This window comes from Chelon labrosus (assembly GCF_963514085.1).
Source record: "Chelon labrosus genome assembly, chromosome: 12".
Lineage (NCBI taxonomy): Eukaryota > Metazoa > Chordata > Actinopteri > Mugiliformes > Mugilidae > Chelon > Chelon labrosus.
Genome location: NC_140345.1, coordinates 30267803 through 30289643, shown reverse-complemented (window position 1 = coordinate 30289643; position 21841 = coordinate 30267803). Strand labels below are relative to the sequence as shown.

At 46.9% G+C, this 21841-nt stretch overlaps 1 protein-coding gene across 2 annotated transcripts; it reads left to right on the top strand.

Moving 5' to 3' along the window:
* Positions 1-881: 881 nt before the first annotated feature.
* arhgef2b (rho/rac guanine nucleotide exchange factor (GEF) 2b) lies at positions 882-21545 on the top strand. Of its 2 annotated transcripts, none has more exons than XM_084557209.1 (22): positions 882-1171; positions 5041-5188; positions 8723-8790; positions 9017-9080; positions 9877-10009; positions 10275-10378; positions 10462-10605; positions 11621-11871; positions 11954-12079; positions 12274-12391; positions 12485-12733; positions 12824-12900; positions 12990-13174; positions 17670-17737; positions 18285-18518; positions 18747-18821; positions 20114-20160; positions 20439-20480; positions 20554-20604; positions 20690-20983; positions 21062-21218; positions 21293-21545. In XM_084557209.1, exons 1-22 carry the CDS (start codon positions 1115-1117, stop codon positions 21325-21327), a joined length of 2727 nt encoding a protein of 908 aa, XP_084413335.1. In that variant the 5' UTR covers positions 882-1114; the 3' UTR covers positions 21328-21545. The 2 variants fall into 2 exon arrangements, with proteins under 2 accessions (XP_084413335.1, XP_084413334.1); XM_084557208.1 differs by having other exon boundaries at positions 5038-5188.
* Positions 21546-21841: the final 296 nt, after the last annotated feature.

Below are 21841 nucleotides of genomic sequence, written 5' to 3'. Positions count from 1 at the left end.
AGTTCTGATGGTCCGCCCCGCTGAACGGACCCCCCTTTTGAGGGCCACAAAGTCCTGCCTGGTGCAGCTTCCCATCCAGGTGGTGATGCTCCCACACAAGAATGTCAAGAGTGTCCAAAGCAGTAATCAAAGCGAAGGGCGTCTACTCTGAAGAATCTAAAATATGAATCCCGTTCAGAGTCATTTCACACACTTGTGTTTACTGTTTACTACATAAAGACAAATAGAGGGTGTGTCCAGACTTTTGACTGGTAGAGTACATGTAGCTATATATAACTTGAGGTCAGTTTAATATGAGGGTGTAGTTCACTGTCTCTCCAGCAGGCGGAGCTCTGAGCTGATGTTTCCTCTGTGGGCAGCATGATGTCGTCACTTCCTGTTCTCGTGTTGTGTGTTGTGGCTGGTTGTCATGGTAACACTGGTAACAGTCAGTACAAGGAGGCAGATGTGAACAGATGTTTCATTCAGAGGACTGCAGCCATGTATTGATGACGTCATTATTAATTAATTAAGTTCTTAATTAGTTGATTAATTGATAATTAACCAGTTATTGTCTCTGGTTTCTTTCTTTGTCCATTAAGACTCAGAGGTTCGTTTCTCATTCTCAGCGGAGTACCCCATCTCTTCCTGGGTGGGCGGTGTCGGTCCTCGGAGGTTCCACGTCACACAGCAGCTGTTGTACCTCTTCTGCCGGAGGGGCGGGGTTAGTCTTTCGGGTCCTAGATTGGATGTTTGTCATTCACATGACCTCACGTAACTCTCTAATTGGCTGCTGCGGATCACGTGAGACCTTGACACGTTGTCATAGAGACCGACTCCACCCAAAACGTTACCATCGCCACCCCGGTGTTTAAAACAAGCGCTCCCGACAGATGCTGGTGGGCGGGACTTTAAACCACAAGATTGGCTGAGCTGGTTGCAGCGGGCTGAGCTGTGATTGGTCAGAAGTGTTAACGAGAGCTGTCAATCAGCGTGAAGCCCCGCCCAGGGCTCAGACTGCGGACCGCTCCGGGACCAGAAAGCAGCGCTCTATTACCGGGAGTATTATTGATTGATTACTGAGTCGTTACCGATCGAGAGATCGATCAAGTGATCGGCGCAGAGTTCGGAGGGGATGTCCCGTTTGCTGGAGAACAAAAGGCAGGACAGGATGAAGGAAATAAACCTGAAGGTGAGTTCACCGGAAAAAAGACGAGGATCCGCTCACGAGCGCGTGCACGCGGACTATAGTGATCGATAAGGACCGATATGGACGAACCGGGACCGATATGGACCGTGTGGGGTGAGGTTCGGGGGATGGGGGGGACGGATGGAGTCTGGGACTCGGTCACTTTGTTCCGCTTTGTTCGCTCACATCTGGAAACACGATCCGCTACAGGAGCTGATCAATAACAGCTGATCAATAACAGCTGATCAATAACAGCTGATCAGTAACAGCTGATCAACCGGGCTTCGATCACTAAGGATCGATCAATGAAGCGGTTCGAGTCTGAACAGATGATGAAAGTTGGCGGAGCTCAGAAACGGGAAACGGACACTTTTTTTCTTTCCGTTCAGACCGAAGGTTCATACGAAGACAGTCGGTGTGTGTGTGTCGGTGTGTGTGTGTCGGTGTGTGTGTCGGTGTGTGTGTGTCGGTGTGAACCTGAACACTCTGTCGGTTTGTGTCGGTGCTGGAGTGTGTGTCCGTTACAGCAGCGTGGCCGCTTTGTCCTGGAGGAGGAAACGAGGAGGGGGAGGGGAGACAGAGAGGGAGGGGTGTGTGTGTGTGTGTGTGTGTGTGTGTGTGTGTCCTACAGGAAGTGTCAGTTAGGAGTTAAGGTGGAGGTTTGACCTCTGACCTGAAAACTAAAACAAACGTTTCAACTGTAATATCTAAACCTACTGAAGAATAAACATGTTTAATGAACATGTGTTGATGTGTCAGAGCTGTGAAGTTAAAAAGCTTTATTCTGGCTTTTATTCTGATGAGCCAACCCACTTCCTGTTGGCCCCTGACCATGAATGGATAAATTCCTGGGTGAGGATCTATCTGGAGGTGAAGCTCTGTGATTGGATCTTTGGCTCTCAGGTACGCAGCCTGTCTGACATCACTCCTCCCACTCAGCTCACAGCTCTGAAGCATCAGCTCTGTTGCCATGGTTACTGCAGCTCCTCTTAATATTTTCACACAGTCGCCTGAAGAACACATCAAATGAGAACAGGTGTGTTCCTGTAAATACACGACCTTTGACCTGTAGATATAAAACAAGATAAGATTATTAAAGAGAGATTAGACACCTAAGATAAGGCTCCTAACGGCTAACGTTAGCCACAGCTGACTGAAACTAAGGCTCCTAACGGCTAACGTTAGCCACAGCTGACTGAAACTAAGGCTCCTAACGGCTAACGTTAGCCACAGCTGACTGGAACTAAGGTTCCTAACGGCTAACTGAAACTAAGGCTCCTAACGGCTAACATTAGCCACAGCTAACTGAGGCTAAGGCTTCTAACGGCTAACGTTAGCCACAGCTGACTGAAACTAAGGCTCCTAACGGCTAACGTTAGCCACAGCTGACTGAGGCTAAGGCTCCTAACGGCTAACGTTAGCCACAGCTGACTGGAACTAAGGTTCCTAACGGCTAACTGAAACTAAGGCTCCTAACGGCTAACATTAGCCACAGCTAACTGAGGCTAAGGCTTCTAACGGCTAACGTTAGCCACAGTTAACTGAAACTAAGGCTCCTAACGGCAAACGTTAGCCGCAGCTAACTGAGGCTAAGGCTTCTAACAGCTAACATTAGCTATAGCTAACTGAAGCTAAGGCCCCTAAAGGCTAACATTAGCTATAGCTAACTGAAGCTAAGGCTCCTAGAGGCTAACATTAGCCACAGTCAGTTCTGACTGTTTCCAGGGGCCCCTACTGCCCCTTAGTGAGGCCCCTACTCTGTTCTCAGTCCTGTTTCATGTCATGTTCTTTAAAGCTGTTCTGTTTGACAACAGTTCAAAATAAAAAGGAGTCATCGCTCTGGGAGTGAGAGAAGAAAGAAAGAGGAAGAGGAGGAGGAAGGCAGTCAGATATTGAAGATTAATAATCTAGTAAATAATAAATTGAATGCTCGTTGTCTGGGTTCAACATCACACTGTCAACATTAGTGAGGTTAGCTTATCTAGCAGAGCTGTCTCCCTCTCTCTCTGCCCCCCCCACACATCTCATGACCCCTCCACAGACAGAGGTCTCTTTCTTCTTTTGCATCACTACGCTCTTTATTTATTGATCAGCTGATCACTGACTGTCACCAGTTTTGTTCAGACTCAACATGAGTCGCTGCTCTTCTTCAGTTTATTCATTTCTGTTCATCATGTCTGAACGTTAAAATGTTAAAACGTTTGAGACGACACGTGTGGAGCTCTCTGATTGGCTCATTGTTATTGGATGGCTGTAATTGGATGGCTGTGATTCGCTGACTGTGATTGTAAACAGGTCCAGAACCTCCCAGGGTTCTACTGGGTCGTCGTTTATTATTTGACCTCCTCTGACCTTCTGCGATCCAGGTCTGAAGCCTATTTAAAAACGAAACCATGAGTAGCTCTCAGACCGACTCAAACACCGGAGAATGAAAATGATTTTAAGAATCAGGACGTGAATGGACGTGATGTTGAAGTAGAACTGAACTGGTCTAAACACAAGACTCATGGGAACACGTCCCACATCTACAGAGCAGAGCTTGTACAGCCTCTAAGATCAAATCACCTTTCTGATGGACCCGGTTCTCCTCATGTCAATATGTTACCACCTACCCATAATGCTTTGTAACAGTCTTATCCTGCCTCCAGCTAACTAGCAGTCAAAGAGCTAATAAAGAGACTTAGACTTAGACAGACTTTATTTGTCGTTTAGATTTCCATCAAAATGAAATTTCGGTGCAATGGCTCAGAGTACAGCAGGAATATTGAACAGAAACGGTATGTACAATTTACAGGAACGTATATACAAGAATAGCATAAATATACATCTAAAAAACTTAAAATGTAGATAAATATTATTGCACATTTTTAATTGCAGGGTAATGGGAGTGGGTGGAGGGGGGTACTGTTTATAATGCGTTGGGCAGTCGAGGACGTGGTAGCGACGTCACAAATCCAACCAAAGACCAAAGAAACAACCATTAATCAGTCGTCAATAATTATTATCATTCAAATCTGATTCTTCTCTGATAAAATGTTGAACGTTCAGAAAACACGTTCCTGTCTGACACATTTAAAACATGTTTCCTGCTCAATGCAAGCTATAACTAGTAAAGACTGAAAAGTGAATCACTACAGTTGATCATGTTATTGACTTAAGCTGATGTTTCCATGGCAACTACAACAAGCCATTGGACTGTGACTCCACCCAGATATCTATAACTATTTGTCAGTCGGTCGATTGATTGATTGATCATCAGCTGCAGGATTAATTTGTCCCAGGACGTGTGAATGTCAAGACCAAGTCTAGCACTGAGGTCCTCAAAAAGATACACAAACACACACTCACACACTTCCTCTTCCTGCTCCGCCCTGTTCACAGAAATAAAAAAGGAGAAGTTCACAGTCATTTTTAGTTTCTGTTGATGTTTAAATGTACTGAAACCAATTTGTTTCTGGATGTTCAGCTGTCATGTTATTAAATGTGGTTATTAAACACTCACAGACACATGGAACCAGACTCTACTAAAAACATGTTGGAGAAAAACCTCAGATCATTGAGTTAACGACAGGACACCCAGTAGTAACACCTGAATACAGATAGAGGACAGGAGCTCAGTGCAGGACAGGCACAGGAAGGCCCGCAGCAGCCCAGACCTATAGCAGCATCAATGAGGGACGGTTCAGGGTCACCTGATCCATCTCCAGCTATCAGCTTTATCAGAAACCCAGACTGGGAGCTGGTTCCTCAGGAGTCTGGTACCTGAAGACTCCGCCTCCCACCCTATCACACGCCCATGATCCCATGACCTGAACTGGGTCTGGACGTCATCAGTGAGAGTATTGATTCATTTGTCTGTGTGTGTCCAGAAGAAGGAGAAGGAGCGTCTGAAGGAGGTGAGAGAGAGGGAGCCTCGGTCCAACAACGGTCACCTGTTCACCTCCCTGACGGTGTCTTCCACCACCCTGTGCTCCTCCTGCAACAGGAGCATCACAGCCAAGGAGGCGCTCAGCTGCCCAGGTAACCCCATATCAACACGCTGGTAACACATATGTAACACGCATGTATATAACATGTAACTACAAACCAACTATAAACTAAATCAACTATAAACTAAATCAACTACAAACCAACTATAAACTAAATCAACTATAAATCAACTATAAACTAAATCAACTATAAACCAACTATAAACTAAATCAACTATAAACTAAATCAACTACAAACCAACTATAAACTAAATCAACTATAAACTAAATCAACTACAAACCAACTATAAACTAAATCAACTATAAACTAAATCAACTACAAACCAACTATAAACTAAATCAACTATAAACTAAATCAACTACAAACCAACTATAAACTAAATCAACTATAAACTAAATCAACTATAAATCAACTATAAACTAAATCAACTATAAACTAAATCAACTATAAATCAACTATAAACTAAATCAACTATAAACTAAATCAACTACAAACCAACTATAAACTAAATCAACTATAAACTAAATCAACTACAAACCAACTATAAACTAAATCAACTATAAACTAAATCAACTATAAACTAAATCAACTACAAACCAACTATAAACTAAATCAACTATAAACTAAATCAACTATAAATCAACTATAAACTAAATCAACTATAAACTAAATCAACTATAAACTAAATCAACTATAAACTAAATCAACTACAAACCAACTATAAACTAAATCAACTATAAACTAAATCAACTACAAACCAACTATAAACTAAATCAACTATAAACTAAATCAACTATAAATCAACTATAAACTAAATCAACTATAAACTAAATCAACTACAAACCAACTATAAACTAAATCAACTATAAACTAAATCAACTATAAATCAACTATAAACTAAATCAACTATAAACTAAATCAACTACAAACCAACTATAAACTAAATCAACTACAAACCAACTATAAACTAAATCAACTATAAACTAAATCAACTATAAACCAACTATAAACTAAATCAACTATAAACTAAATCAACTACAAACCAACTATAAACTAAATCAACTATAAACTAAATCAACTATAAATCAACTATAAACTAAATCAACTATAAACTAAATCAACTATAAACTAAAACCATAAACCAGTGACGTGCAGTGAGGTTGGTGGCACAGATTTACATTTATGAACCCAATAACTTAAATTCATTGCATGCAGTTTGCTGCTTCCACACTAACTGGTTATGTTTCATATCTCAGTGATCATTACTAACACACATCAAGGTCTAAGGTTCATATTTGGCCAAAGGAATGATGTCACATCTATAGCGGTTCAGAGACAGAATAAGAGAGAGCGTTTGTCGTCACAGTTCCAGTTTATTCATACTCGTTCAACATGAGAGAACCCAGTGAGACAAAACAAACACAAATGGAAATATCTGAATTTAAAATCAAATCGTCAGCTTAATCAAATTATACATAGTCATACTGAGTTGTTAAATCTTCTGATGATCTGATCCATTTTTAATTCAGACTGTTCAACAGAATATCTTCCATCATTTACCACTTCCTGTTTTGACTGAAGGTTTAGATTTACAATCTTCTATTTTTGGCTTTCACACAGAGAATAGATCCCAATAAATGGACCACGACAGTCCAGTTGACTCAGCGTAGAAGAAGAGCAACAGCATCAGCCTGAGGCTCACTAGCGCCCTCTTCCATGAGGCGGTTTAATGTCAAATAAACAAGACTAAATATGTTCCACTCATACATTAACTGTCACGTAGGGTGAGCGGGAAATGGAGGTTTGAACCCAAATCCAGTACTTTGGAGGTGGGAGTAGGCGAAAAAGGGTTTTTAATTAACAAAAAGACAAAACTTACAAAAACTAAGGACACTGCTGATGATGCAGGATTTCCAAAAACAAAAATCAAAAACACTATCAAAACTAAAACGTGGCATGAAAATCTGTGGCATGGAACATGAAAAAACTGTGACATGAAACGTGGCTAACATTTTCAAACTGTCAAGCAGATGGGTCCCTCCATATGAGCTGGGTTCTGCTCGAGGTTTCTTCCTGTTAAAAGGGAGTTTTTCCTTGCCACCGTTGCCTTCAGGCTGCTCTGGGGGTTTCAGGCCGGGATTTTGTAAAGCGTCTTGAGACGATTTGTATTGTTATTGACGCTATATAAATAAAATTGAATTGAATTGAATTAACAAACAGTATGATGCGACAAGGAACAAAGGGGAAGGCAGGGCTATATACACACACAAGGAACAGAGGGGTGACGAGACACAGGTGAAGCAAATCAACAACACAAGGTGAAACCAATGAGCTAATCAAAAGGAAACATGGAGACATGGGGTGCATCCGAATACCCATACTAACGTACTGTTCAGTAGGCCAGACGCAGTGCGTCACAGTAGTAGTACGTCCGAATTCTTAGTAGACATCGACTAGTAGGCGAAAAATACCCGGTTGGCCTACTACCTCCACAGTATACAACGGTAGCTCACTACGCTATCCCACAATTCAGCGGGAGCCCGCTAAGCGTAGAAGAAGACGAGCCGCCGGGAAAATCAAATCAGACAAAATGGCTGAGACCGTTGTGACAGCTACAGCTACGACAACCCAAGTTTATAAATGTAAGTATATTAGGATAAATGTTGAGTTTAAAATGTTGGTTGTTTCGAAAATACTTCTCCGAGGTGGCTTTAAAATTTCGCGGCATCCGTCGGTGTGCGTCATATGTGTCGGCGTCACATGTAAACATCCGGGGTCAAAGGACAGGCAAGATGGCTGCCCAGTACGTCCGAATTGTATGCCTACTACTCGCTCTCATACATAAATAACGTACTAGATTGACAGTTGAGTAGTACGTTCTAACCGACGTTAGTATGTACTGACTATTCGGATGCACCCATGGACTAACAAAAACAGGAAGTCCAGAACTTAACAAAATACAATAAACAGAAACCATTACAGAAACTAGATTATGGATCATTAGGACACATGATAAAAATGTGTACAACCATTATATTGATGACATACAGAGAGTTAGCCACAGGCACGAGCTAATGACACCAGCATAACCCAGTTAGTGAGAGATTGCACAATCCGAGGTGAGGCTCAGCTGACTGCTGCCTGTATTTACAGAGGACATATGTAAATACAACAATTTTAACTATGAAAATTCTCAAAATGACTGGACTCATACTGAAGTCACATTTAGCTGGTACAATATTCTACTGACCACATGATGGCGCTGATTATTTACAGACACACAAACTGAGATCAGATCTCAAGTGCTGGCTGGGGACGCATGTGGAGACACATTTATATTAAGACCAGGTGGAGACACAGGGACTTAGAGATGGACAGGTGAGACCAGGTTTAATCAGGTGAGATCAGGTGTTAAAGGTCTGAACAGGACCCCTGTAACATTAATGCCAGGGCTGTTAGCCAATCACAACTCCTCCAGCTGCAGGTCACAAGATGTTTTTTCTAAATTAAATTAAATTAACCCCCCCCCCCCCCTTGTCTGTCCACCTGTCTCTCTGTCTGTAGCCTGTAATGTCACCATCCACAACCGCTGCAGAGACAGTCTGGCCAGTTGTGCAAAGATGAAACAGAAGGTGAGAACTTTAGCTTTTACTGACTACTGTCTGTCTGTCTGTCTACCTGTCTGTCTGTCTACCTGTCTATCTGACTACCTGTCTGTCTGTCTGTCTGTCTACCTGTCTATCTGACTACCTGTCTGTCTGTCTACCTGACTATCTGACTACCTGTCTGTCTGTCTACCTGTATATCTGACTACCTGTCTTTCTGTCTGGACTGACTACCTGTCTGTTTCTTTATCAGCAACAAAAACTTGCGTTGGCGAGAAACAGTTCAGCTCTACAGAACGTCGCTCTGCGTAATAAGAGTAAGTATCCCTGTCTGTCTCCCTGTCTGTGTCCACCTGTCTGTCTCCCTGTCTGTCCACCTGTCTGTCTCCCTGTCTGTGTCCACCTGTCTGTTTCCCCCTGTCTGTGTCCACCTGTCTGTCTCCACCTGTCTGTGTCCACCTGTCTGTCTCCCTGTTTGTCTCCACCTGTCTGTGTCCACCTGTCTGTCTCCCTGTCTGTCTCCACCTGTCTGTGTCCACCTGTCCGTCTCCACCTGTCTGTGTCCACCTGTCTGTCTCCCTGTCTGTCTCCCTGTCTGTCTGAGAGCAGCCAGTCTTCTTCTGTGGTTCTCTCATCGTTGTGTTTCTTCTTCTGTGGTTCTCTCAGCCTTGTGTTTCTTCTTCTGTGGTTCTCTCAGCGTTTTGTTTCTTCTTCTGTGGTTTTCTCAGTGTTGCGTTTCTTCTTCTGTGGTTCTCTCAGTGTTGTGTTTCTTCTTCTGTGGTTCTCTCATCGTTGTGTTTCTTCTTCTGTGGTTTTGTCAGCCTTGTGTTTCTTCTTCTGTGGTTCTCTCATCGTTGTGTTTCTTCTTCTGTGGTTCTCTCAGCCTTGTGTTTCTTCTTCTGTGGTTCTCTCAGCCTTGAGTTTCTTCTTCTGTGGTTCTCTCAGCCTTGTGTTTCTTCTTCTGTGGTTCTCTCAGCGTTGTGTTTCTTCTTCTGTGGTTCTCTCAGCGTTATGTTTCTTCTTCTGTGGTTCTCTCAGCGTTGTGTTGCTGCTCTCTGTGTCCATCAAGGATAAATAAAGTGTTTTGAACTGAATGTCTCTGGTTGTCCTCAGATCCAATGATGAAGGAGCGTCCCAGCTCGGCCATCTATCCGTCAGAAAGTCTTCGTCAGTCTCTGCTTGGGTCCAGACGGGTTCGCTCTGGCCTCTCGCTCGCTAAGAGCGTCTCCACCAATAACATCGCAGGGTGAGGCTGAGCAGAGAGCTGATTGGCTGCAGTGTTGTTGCGTTGACTCTGCAGCTGTTCCTAATCAAGTGGCAATAGAACATGTTTTCAGGACGAAGGATAATTAAACAGTTATTCTTTAAATAAAGACTGACTGGACACTTGTCTGTCTCATGTCTGTCTCCTGTCTGTCTCCTGTCTGTCTCTCCTGTCTGTCTCTCCTGTCTCTCTCCTGTCTGTCTCTCCTGTCTGTGTCATGTCTGTATGTTTCATGTCTGTCTCTCAGTGGAACAGAGGACTCTGTTGGTCTCAGGAGGATCCTGTCTCAGTCCACTGAGTCTTTGAACTTCAGGAGCAGAACTTTGTCGATGGAGTCTCTGACTGATGACGGTGAGTCTTTGTATCAATCAGTGGTTATCAATAAGACATCAGGTGATCTCAGCTGATCAGCTGATAACTGATGGTGTTTCCAGGTGAGTGGTGGTGGAGCCCCCTGCTGGAGCAGCTGCAGGTGGAGGGAAGCTGTGTTCAGGCTGACAGCTGGAGTCTGGCTGTGGAGCCCAACTTCCTGCAGACGCTTCATAAAGACACCATGAAACAGCAGGACGTCATATATGGTACGAAAGTATATACACACACATCAACACAAATACAGTATATACACATATATATGTATACACACACACAAGGGCATCACAGTGGAGAGGTGGTTATCACTGATGCCTCCCAGCCAGAAGGTTCCGGGTTCTCTCCAGGTTCTCCAGCTTCCTCCCACCGTCCAAAGACATGCTGGTTAGGTTCATTGGTGATTCTAAATTGGCCGTAGGTGTGAGTGTCTCTCTGTGTTAGCCCTGTGATAGACTGGAGACCTGTCCAGGGTGGACCCCCCCCTCTAGACCAATGACAGCTGGGATAGGCTGGAGACCTGTCCAGGGTGGACCCCCCCTCTAGACCAATGACAGCTGGGATAGGCTCCAGCCCCCATGACCCTTAACCGGACAAGAGGTTACAGAAGATGAATGAATGAATGAATGAACACACTAACATGTATACGTACATATATATTTATAGAGCTGCTTTAAAAGTTTTACTTACGTTTTTACTTACATAAAAATAAACATGAAAGTCCTCAAGTCCATCAAGTCCTGACAGTAGACAAGTGAGCCAATATTACATATCATGTCCTCCTTGTCTCCAGTATCTGCTGTGACCTCCTTGTAACTAAATGTTTCTGGTAACTGCTGATCAGTGGTCTACAGCAGCTTGGAGGAATTTTAGCCCATTCCTCAGAACAGAACCACTTCAGTTCTGAGATGTTGGTGGGTTTCCTCACATCAACTGCTTGCTTCAGGTCCTTCCACAACATTTCTATTGGATTAAGGTCAGGACTTTGACTTGGCCGTTCCTAAACATTCATCTTGTTCTTCTTTAACCGTTCTTTTGTAGAACCACTTGTGTTCTTGGGCTCGTTGTCTTGCTGCATGACCCAGTTTCTCTTCACATTCAGCTCATGGACAGATGTCCTGACATTTTCTTTTAGAGTTCACTGGTAGAATTCAGAATTCATTGGTCCACCAATGATGACAAGCCGTCCTGGTCCAGAAACCATCTCTCTCTCTCTCTCTCTCTCAGAGTTGATTCAGACTGAGTTCCACCACGTGAGGACACTGAGAATCATGGAGGGGGTGTATCGCCGAGGGATGCTGGAGGAGGTGATGCTGGAAGCAGGTGTGGTCCACGCCATCTTCCCCTGTCTGGACCAGCTGCTGGAGTTCCACTCCAGCTTCCTGACGGAGCTGCTGAGGAGGAGGAAGGAGGGACTGGAGGAGGGCAGCTCCACCAACTTCACAGTGCGTCGGCTGGGAGACCTGCTGCTGCGACAGGTAGGACGGACCAGGACTGGTCCAAGACAACCTGAGGATACTGTCCCCTGCAGGACAGATTGTTCTAACCCGTCTTCTGTAGTTTTCAGGCCGCTGCGCCGACGACATGAAGAAACTTTACTCCGAGTTCTGCAGTCGACACCCGAAAGCTGTAAAACTTTACAAAGAAGTTTTAGCTCGAGATAGAAGACTGCAGCAGTTTGTCCGGGTGAGACCCACATCTCGTTAGGACCCTGTTCAGACCCTGTCCATATCCGGTTCAGATACATTTCAGATCTGGTTCAGACCTGGTTTAGATCCAATTCAGATCTGGTTCAAGTCTGGTTCTCAAAGCGTTAGGTCCGGTTTAGGTCCGGTTAAGACCCGGTTCAGGCCTGATGTTGTGTCTCTTGCGTCCCTCAGCGTGTCTGCCGTGGTCCTCTGCTGCGTCGTCATGGCGTCCAGGAGTGCATCCTGCTGGTGACACAGCGAATCACAAAGTACCCGGTCCTGGTCCAACGGATCCTTGACAACACCAGAGGTAACGACCTTTGACCTCTGACATTCATTAGTCCTCCATATGTTCTGGTTATGATGACATATAAATACAATGACTCCCTGTGACCTCCTACAGGAGACAAAGAGGAGGAGCAGACTCTGAGTCGGGCCTTGCTACTCTTGAAAGAGCTGATCAGCTCAGTGGACCAGGAGGTTCTGGAGCTGGATAGGACCAGGAGGCTACAGGAGATCCAGGCCCGTCTGGACCCCCGGGCACAAGCAGAGGTCCGGGGAGGAGGAGTGTTCAGAGGAGGAGAGCTGCTGAGGAGGAGACTGCTTCATGAGGGCACACTCCTCTGGAAGGTCCAGGGTACCAGGATGAAAGGTAGGAGGACATCACCTGTTCACCTGTGGAATGTGACAACATCTGGCCGGGGCCTACACCTGCTGACGGCCTCTATGTGTCTGACTCCAGATGTGCAGGTGTTGCTGATGTCGGACATCTTGGTTTTCCTCCAGGAGAAAGACCAGAAATTCACCTTTGCATCGTTGGTGAGTCACCTGGTCACACGTGAGGTCAGAGGTCACATGACCCTGCAGACCTGCACACTCATCTGTCCGTCCTTCCACCTGTCTCTCAGGACAAGTCTCAGGAAAAGTCTCCGGTGGTGTCCCTGAATAACCTCATTGTGAGAGACATAGCCAGTCAGGAGCGAGGGATGTACCTGATCAGCGCATCCACGCCACCAGAGATGTACGAGCTCCACGCGTCCTCAAAGGATGACCGCCGCACCTGGATGAGCCGCATCCAGCAGGCTGCTCTCAGGTCAGTTCATAGGTCATATACTGCTCATATCAATTAAAGGAAGACTTTGAAAACATCCTGTTGTTAGAGGTCATGTTGTTAGAAGTCATGATGTTGGAGGTCACATTGTTGAAGGTCATGTTGCTGGAGGTCATGATGTTAGAAGTCATGATGTTGAAGGTCATGTTGTTGGAGGTCATGTTGCTGGAGGTCATGATGTTAGAAGTCATGTTGTTAGAGGTCATGTTGTTAGAAGTCATGATGTTGGAGGTCACGTTGTTGAAGGTCATGTTGCTGGAGGTCATGTTGCTGGAGGTCATGTTGTTGGAGGTCATGTTGCTGGAGGTCATGATGTTAGAAGTCATGTTGTTGGAGGTCATGTTGCTGGAGGTCATGTTGCTGGAGGTCATGTTGTTGGAGGTCATGTTGCTGGAGGTCATGATGTTAGAAGTCATGATGTTGGAGGTCACGTTGTTGAAGGTCATGTTGTTGGAGGTCATGTTGCTGGAGGTCATGATGTTAGAAGTCATGTTGTTAGAGGTCATGTTGTTAGAAGTCATGATGTTGGAGGTCACATTGTTGAAGGTCATGTTGTTGAAGGTCATGTTGCTGGAGGTCATGATGTTAGAGGTAATGTTGTTAGAGGTCATGATGTTGGAGGTCATGTTGTTGGAGGTCACGTTGTTGGAGGTCACGTTCTTGGAGGTCACGTTGCTGGAGGTCATGATGTTTGAGGTCATGTTGTTAGAGGTCATGATGTTGGAGGTCATGTTGCTGGAGGTCATGTTGTTGGAGGTCATGTTGCTGGAGATCATGATGTTGGAGGTCATGTTGTTGGAGGTCATGTTGCTGGAGGTCATGATGTTAGAGGTCATGATGTTGGAGGTCATGTTGCTGGAGATCATGATGTTGGAGGTCATGTTGCTGGAGGTCATGATGTTGGAGGTCATGTTGCTGGAGGTCATGTTGTTGGAGGTCATGATGTTAGAGGTCATGATGTTGGAGGTCATGTTGCTGGAGGTCATGTTGCTGGAGGTCATGTTGTTGGAGGTCATGATGTTAGAGGTCATGTTGCTGGAGGTCATGTTGCTGGAGGTCATGTTGTTGGAGGTCATGTTGCTGGAGGTCATGATGTTAGAGGTCATGTTGCTGGAGGTCATGTTGTTGGAGGTCATGTTGCTGGAGGTCATGATGTTGGAGGTCATGTTGCTGGAGGTCATGTTGCTGGAGGTCATGATGTTGGAGGTCATGTTGCTGGAGGTCATGATGTTTGAGGTCATGATGTTGGAGGTCATGTTGCTGGAGGTCATGTTGCTGGAGGTCATGATGTTAGAGGTCATGATGTTAGAAGTCATGTTGCTGGAGGTCATGATGTTAGAGGTCATGTTGTTGGAGGTCATGTTGTTGGAGGTCATGTTGTTGGAGGTCATGATGTTAGAAGTCATGTTGCTGGAGGTCATGTTGTTGGAGGTCATGTTGCTGGAGGTCATGTTGTTGGAGGTCATGTTGCTGGAGGTCATGTTGTTGGAGGTCATGATATTAGAGGTCATGATGTTGGAGGTCATGTTGCTGGAGGTCATGTTGTTGGAGGTCATGTTGTTGGAGGTCATGATGTTAGAGGTCATGTTGCTGGAGGTCATGTTGCTGGAGGTCATGTTGTTGGAGGTCATGTTGTTAGAGGTCATGATGTTGGAGGTCATGATGCTGGAGGTCATGATGTTAGAGGTCATGATGTTAGAGGTCATGATGTTGGAGGTCATGTTGCTGGAGGTCATGTTGTTGGAGGTCATGTTGCTGGAGGTCATGATGTTGGAGGTCATGATGTTGGAGGTCATGATGTTAGAGGTCATGATGTTGGAGGTCATGTTGCTGGAGGTCATGTTGTTGGAGGTCATGTTGCTGGAGGTCATGATGTTAGAGGTCATGATGTTAGAGGTCATGATGTTGGAGGTCCTGTTGCTGGAGGTCGTGTTGCTGGAGGTCATGTTGTTGGAGGTCATGTTGCTGGAGGTCATGATGTTGGAGGTCATGTTGCTGGAGGTCATGTTGTTAGAGGTCATGATGTTAGAGGTCATGATGTTAGAAGTCATGTTGCTGGAGGTCATGATGTTAGAGGTCATGATGTTAGAGGTCATGTTGTTGGAGGTCATGATGTTAGAAGTCATGTTGCTGGAGGTCATGTTGTTGGAGGTAATGATGTTGGAGGTCATGTTGCTGGAGGTCATGTTGCTGGAGGTCATGATGTTAGAGGTAATGATGTTGGAGGTCATGTTGTTAGAGGTCATGATGTTAGAGGTCATGTTGCTGGAGGTCATGATGTTAGAGGTCATGATGTTGGAGGTCATGATGTTGGAGGTCATGTTGTTGGAGGTCATGTTGTTGGAGGTCATGTTGCTGGAGGTCATGTTGCTGGAGGTCATGTTGCTGGGCTCATTCTATAGCAGGTATAGCTCCTGCTGATGGATGGAGGACCTTCTACGATGTTGTCCAACTCTCGCCTCTGGCCTCCTCTGACCTCCTCTGCCTCTGACCTCCTCAGCCTCTGACCTCCTCTGATCTCCTCTGATCTCCTCCGACCTCTGACCTCCTCTGCCTCTGGCCTTCTCTGATCTCCTCTGATCTCCTCTGATCTCCTCTGCCTCTGACCTCCTCTGATCTCCTCTGATCTCCTCTGCCTCTGACCTCCTCTGGCCTCCTATGACCTCCTCTGATCTCCTCTGATCTCCTCTGCCCGTGATCTCCTCTGCCTCTGATCTCCTCTGATCTCCTCTGACCTCTGACCTCCTCTGCCTCTGGCCTTCTCTGATGTCCTCTGCCTCTGATCTCCTCTGGCCTCCTCTGACCTCCTCTGCCTCTGGCCTCCTCTGATCTCCTCTGACCTCCTCTGCCTCTGGCCTCCTCTGATCTCCTCTGACCTCCTCTGACCTCCTCTGCCTCTGGCCTCCTCTGACCTCCTCTGATCTCCTCTGACCTCCTCTGCCTCTGGCCTCCTCTGACCTCCTCTGACCTCCTCTGCCTTTGGCCTCCTCTGATCTCCTCTGACCTCCTCTGCCTCTGGCCTCCTCTGACCTCCTCTGCCTCTGGCCTCCTCTGACCTCCTCTGCCTCTGACCTCCTCTGATCTTCTCTGACCTCCTCTGCCTCTGGCCTCCTCTGACCTCCTCTGATCTCCTCTGACCTCCTCTGCCTCTGACCTCCTCTGACCTCCTCTGCCTCTGGCCTCCTCTGATCTCCTCTGACCTCCTCTGATCTCCTCTGACCTCCCCTGCCTCTGGCCTCCTCTGATCTCCTCTGACCTCCTCTGCCTCTGGCCTCCTCTGGCCTACTCTGACCTCCTCTGCCTCTGGCCTCCTCTGATCTCCTCTGCCTCTGACCTCCTCTGACCTCCTCTGCCTCTGACCTCCTCTGACCTCTGCCTCCGACCTCCTCTGCCTCTGACCTCCTCTGATCTCCTCTGCCTCTGACCTCCTCTGACCTCCTCTGATCTCCTCTGCCTCTGATCTCCTCTGACCTCCTCTGCCCGTGATCTCCTCTACCTCTGACCTCCTCTGATCTCCTCTGACCTCCTCAGACCTCCTCTGATCTCCTCTGACCTCCTCTGCCTCTGGCCTCCTCTGATCTCCTCTGACCTCCTCTGCCCGTGATCTCCTCTACCTCTGACCTCCTCTGATCTCCTCTGACCTCCTCTGCCTCTGGCCTCCTCTGATCTCCTCTGCCTCTGACCTCCTCTGACCTCCTCTGCCTCTGACCTCCTCTGACCTCTGCCTCCGACCTCCTCTGCCTCTGACCTCCTCTGATCTCCTCTGCCTCTGACCTCCTCTGACCTCCTCTGATCTCCTCTGCCTCTGATCTCCTCTGACCTCCTCTGCCCGTGATCTCCTCTACCTCTGACCTCCTCTGATCTCCTCTGACCTCCTCAGACCTCCTCTGATCTCCTCTGACCTCCTCTGATCTCCTCTGCCCGTGATCTCCTCTGCCTCTGATCTCCTCTGACCTCCTCTGCCTCTGATCTCCTCTGACCTCCTCTGACCTCCTCTGCCTCTGGCCTCCTCTGATCTCCTCTGCCTCTGACCTCCTCTGCCTCTGACCTCCTCTGACCTCCTCTGACCTCCTCTGCCTCTGGCCTCTTCTGACCTCCTCTGATCTCCTCTGACCTCCTCTGATCTCCTCTGCCCGTGATCTCCTCTGCCTCTGATCTCCTCTGACCTCCTCTGCCTCTGATCTCCTCTGACCTCCTCTGACCTCCTCTGCCTCTGGCCTCCTCTGATCTCCTCTGCCTCTGACCTCCTCTGCCTCTGACCTCCTCTGACCTCCTCTGACCTCCTCTGCCTCTGGCCTCCTCTGACCTCCTCTGCCTCTGATCTCCTCTGCCTCTGACCTCCTCTGCCTCTGACCTCCTCTGACCTCCTCTGATCTCCTCTGCCTCTGATCTCCTCTGATCTCTGCCTCTGACCTCCTCTGCCCTCCTCTGCTCCTCATCAGCATCCTGAAGTTAAACTGATTAAATCTTTTCTCAGTTGTCCGTCCAGGGACGAGTTTCCTCTCATCGAGACTGAAGACAAAGCGTTGCTACGGAGACTCAGAGGTACCTCTTCTTCCTCCTCCTCCTTTGTTAACTTCCTCCTCCTCCTCCTCTTCCTCCTCCTCCTTTGTTAACCCCTCACGCATCCTCCACTCAGCGCTTCAGTGTCTCTCCTCTGGACGTCGTCTCCGTTGTCTCCCCATTCTACCTCGGCTATAACTTGTAAATACATCTTCCCTGTAACTACTGTTTACATTTGCACTTTAGTCACTTTACTTCTACAGTCTGTTTACACTCTCCATGGACATTTTGGACAGTTATAACATTTATAGCAGGGTAACTTGTAGATACCCTAACCTGTCTCTACCCTGTGTCTCTGTCTATAACCTGTCTCTAATACAGTCTGTTTACACTCTCCATGGACATTTTGGACAGTTATAACATTTATAGCATGGTAACTTGCAGATACTTTGTATTTTGTATCTTGTTCTGTTTCTGTTTTTTTGCACCTTAAATGTCTGTACTTGTACGTTAAGCTGCTCACCTGTGCCTTAAATTGTCCCCGGGGACAAATAAAGTTTTCTGAATCTGAATCCTTCTCCTCCTCCAGCTGACATCCAGCAGAAGGACAGGGAGGTGCTGGAGCTCCTCCAGGAGCGGGTCACTCTGTTTTCTGACCTGGTGGCAGCAACAGGAAGAGGAGGATCAGAAGATGAAGGAGGCGTGGAGGTTAGGACTTCCTCCTCCTCCTCCTCCTCCTCCTCCTCCCACAGGAACCTGTTCAGATGTGACTCTCCACGGGCTCCTCAGGCCGAGCCGCTCCTCCTCGCTGCCATCAGAGAAGGTGAGGAGTCATTAGAGGAGTCCTTAGAGGAGTCATTAGAGGAGTCCTTAGGAGGAGTCGTTAGAGGAGTCATTAGAGGAGTCGTTAGAGGAGTCATTAGGAGGAGTCGTTAGAGGAGTCGTTAGAGGAGTCCTTAGAGGAGTCATTAGAGGAGTCATTAGAGGAGTCGTTAGGAGGAGTCGTTAGGAGGAGTCAGTCTCATTCTTCTTCTGACCTCCTCTGTTTCAGTGGACGGACTGACGGAGCTGCTGTCGGACTGCAGCGTCCAGAGATCCTCCGTTACCAACGGCAACCAGGAAATCAGTGAGTCACACGACACCTGTCACATGTCACTGCCTCTTCATCCTCTTCCTCCTCGTTTTCTTTTTCCTCCTTTTCTACTTCATCCTCCTCATCCGCCTCATCTTCATCCTCCTCATCTTCATCCTCCTCATCCTCTTCATCCTCCTCATCCTCTTCATCCTCCTCATCCTCCTCATCCTCCTCATCCTCTTCATCCTCCTCATCCTCCTCATCCTCCTCAGCAGCCGGTTATTTTTAAAAGTGATTCTGACAAATGAACCTGGATTACCTGTCTCTAACCTGTCTCTAACCTGTCTCTAACCTGTATCTCTGTCTCTAACCTGTCTCTAACCTGTCTCTAACCTGTATCTCTGTCTCTAACCTGTCTCTAACCTGTATCTCTGTCTCTAACCTGTCTCTAACCTGTATCTCTGTCTCTAACCTGTCTCTAACCTGTCTCTAACCTGTATCTCTGTCTCTAACCTGTCTCTAACCTGCCTCTAACCTGTCTCTCTGTCTCTAACCTGCCTCTAACCTGCCTCTAACCTGTCTCTAACCTGTCTGTCTGTCTCTAACCTGTCTCTAACCTGTCTCTAACCTGCCTCTAACCTGTCTGTCTGTCTCTAACCTGTCTCTAACCTGCCTCTAACCTGTCTGTCTGTCTCTAACCTGTCTCTAACCTGTCTCTCTGTCTCTAACCTGTCTCTAACCTGTCTCTAACCTGTCTGTCTGTCTCTAACCTGTCTCTAACCTGTCTCTAACCTGCCTCTAACCTGTCTGTCTGTCTCTAACCTGTCTCTAACCTGCCTCTAACCTGTCTGTCTGTCTCTAACCTGTCTCTAACCTGTCTCTCTGTCTCTAACCTGTCTCTCTGTCTCTAACCTGTCTCTAACCTGCCTCTAACCTGTCTGTCTGTCTCTAACCTGTCTCTAACCTGTCTCTAACCTGTCTCTCTGTCTCTAACCTGTCTCTAACCTGTCTGTCTCTAACCTGTCTCTCTGTCTCTAACCTGTCTCTAACCTGTCTCTAACCTGTCTCTCTGTCTCTAACCTGTCTCTAACCTGTCTCTAACCTGTCTCTCTGTCTCTAACCTGTCTCTAACCTGTCTCTTACCTGTCTCTCTGTCTCTAACCTGTCTCTAACCTGTCTCTCTGTCTCTAACCTGTCTCTCTGTCTCTAGCCTGTCTCTAACCTGTCTCTAACCTGTCTCTCTGTCTATAACCTGTCTCTAACCTGTCTCTCTGTCTCTAATCTGTCTCTCTGTCTCTAACCTGTCTCTCTGTCTATAACCTGTCTGTCTGTCTCTGTCTCAGATGGTGACCCTGGTTCTCTGAATGAAATCAACAGCAGCTCGTCTCAGGTAAATCACCTGATCACTTTAATCCAGGTCAAAGGTCGCTTCCTCTCGAGCGCCTCAACATCTGGGATTGGCCCTGAAATCATGGCCCCGTCCCTTAATGGATTCTCTTCCACCTCCTCTTCCACCTCCTCTTCCTCAGATGTCTTCTCCCTGTATCTATCAGATATAATGTCTATGATGATATATATATATATATATATATATAGACACACACACACACACACACACATACACATATATATGCAGATGGTTTGTTGACGTTGTGTTTTTTCCTTCAGGATAAAAACGGGAACCAGCTGCAAGAACGAACTCTGAATGAGGTAACGACTACTTCCTGTTTTCTGAAGTTTCTTCCCATCAGAGCAGTTTCTAACAGGTGACGTGTATTTGCAGGAAGTTCGTCATCGATTGGTTAATCTGAGCACGCAGCTTCACGCCCTGCAGGTCTGACCACAGGAAGTCAACGTCAATGATTATTGATTCATTTCTTTTGTTGCTTCATGTTCATTTGACGATGCTCTGCCCCTAGGCTGCTGTGATTCGTCAGGACTCAATCCTGGAGCTGTCACTCAGTGCAAGCTCCACCCCCTCCACCACCCCCAGCACTGCCTCCGGCCCTCACCTGACTCGCTCCGTGTCACGGGACACGGGGCTGGACGCCGGCGGGGAGGCGGTGCTGCTGCGACGGCAGGTGGAGCTGCTTCAGGAGGAAGTGACACGGCTGCGTCAGAGGGGGGAGGGACCAATCATGGAAGGGGCGGATCTATGCAACAGGAGGCGGAGCAGCAATGGAGAGCTGAGTGACGTCCTGAAGGCAGAACAGGTCGTTTAAGTGAAGCAGGATCAGCTGAGAACCACCAGAAAAGTAAAATCAGCTCAACTCAGGTGTGTCTGTCAACAGGTGAACAGGAGGCGTGGCAGCAGGGAACTGGAGCTCCGCCCCCTAGCCCCTTTAGCTACTCAGGATGCAGTCGACCAATTAGATGGCGTCCAGGAAGGAAATGAGGAAGAAGAGGAGGAGGTGATGAAGATCTCTCCTCGTTCAGACAGCCCCAGAGGTCAGTAGAGACAACCGATCAGTTCCTGTGATTGATTATTAATAGGTGATTAATCTATGACCTTTGACCCTCAGACCTGCAGGACATCCCAGAGGAAAGCGAGAGTTAACCTCACACCTGCGCCTGACCACCTCAGGGACTGTGATGTCACCGTGACCTCACCGTGATGTCACAGACAGGAAGTTTTATACTGAAAGCTGGAGATGATGTCACTTCCTGTTTCAGAGTTTTTAGTCTGATCTCAGCTGTTAGAAACAGGAAGTATAACGATGGGACCTGTTTACATCATCATGTTTGCTGAAGCTTCAACCTCATGTGCTGGAAGGGGCGGGGCCTATCAAAGGGGAGGGGCTTTCATGGGAGCTGGAGGGTTATTTTAGGGGCGGGTGGGTTTAGCCAGTCTTAGTCCAGAGTTCAGTCTGTCAGAGATAAGGCCATGTGACCTACGAGCCAATCAGCAACGAGGAAGCAGTCATGTGACAGGTCTGAGTGGATGTTAGTTTATTTATTGTTGAGACGTCACCACACTATGTCAGACTTCAGCCAACGATTACATTCTTTATTTTTTAAACCAAAAAATTGACAAAAGAAGAACAAAGATTTTACAGGTAAACTCACCTGGA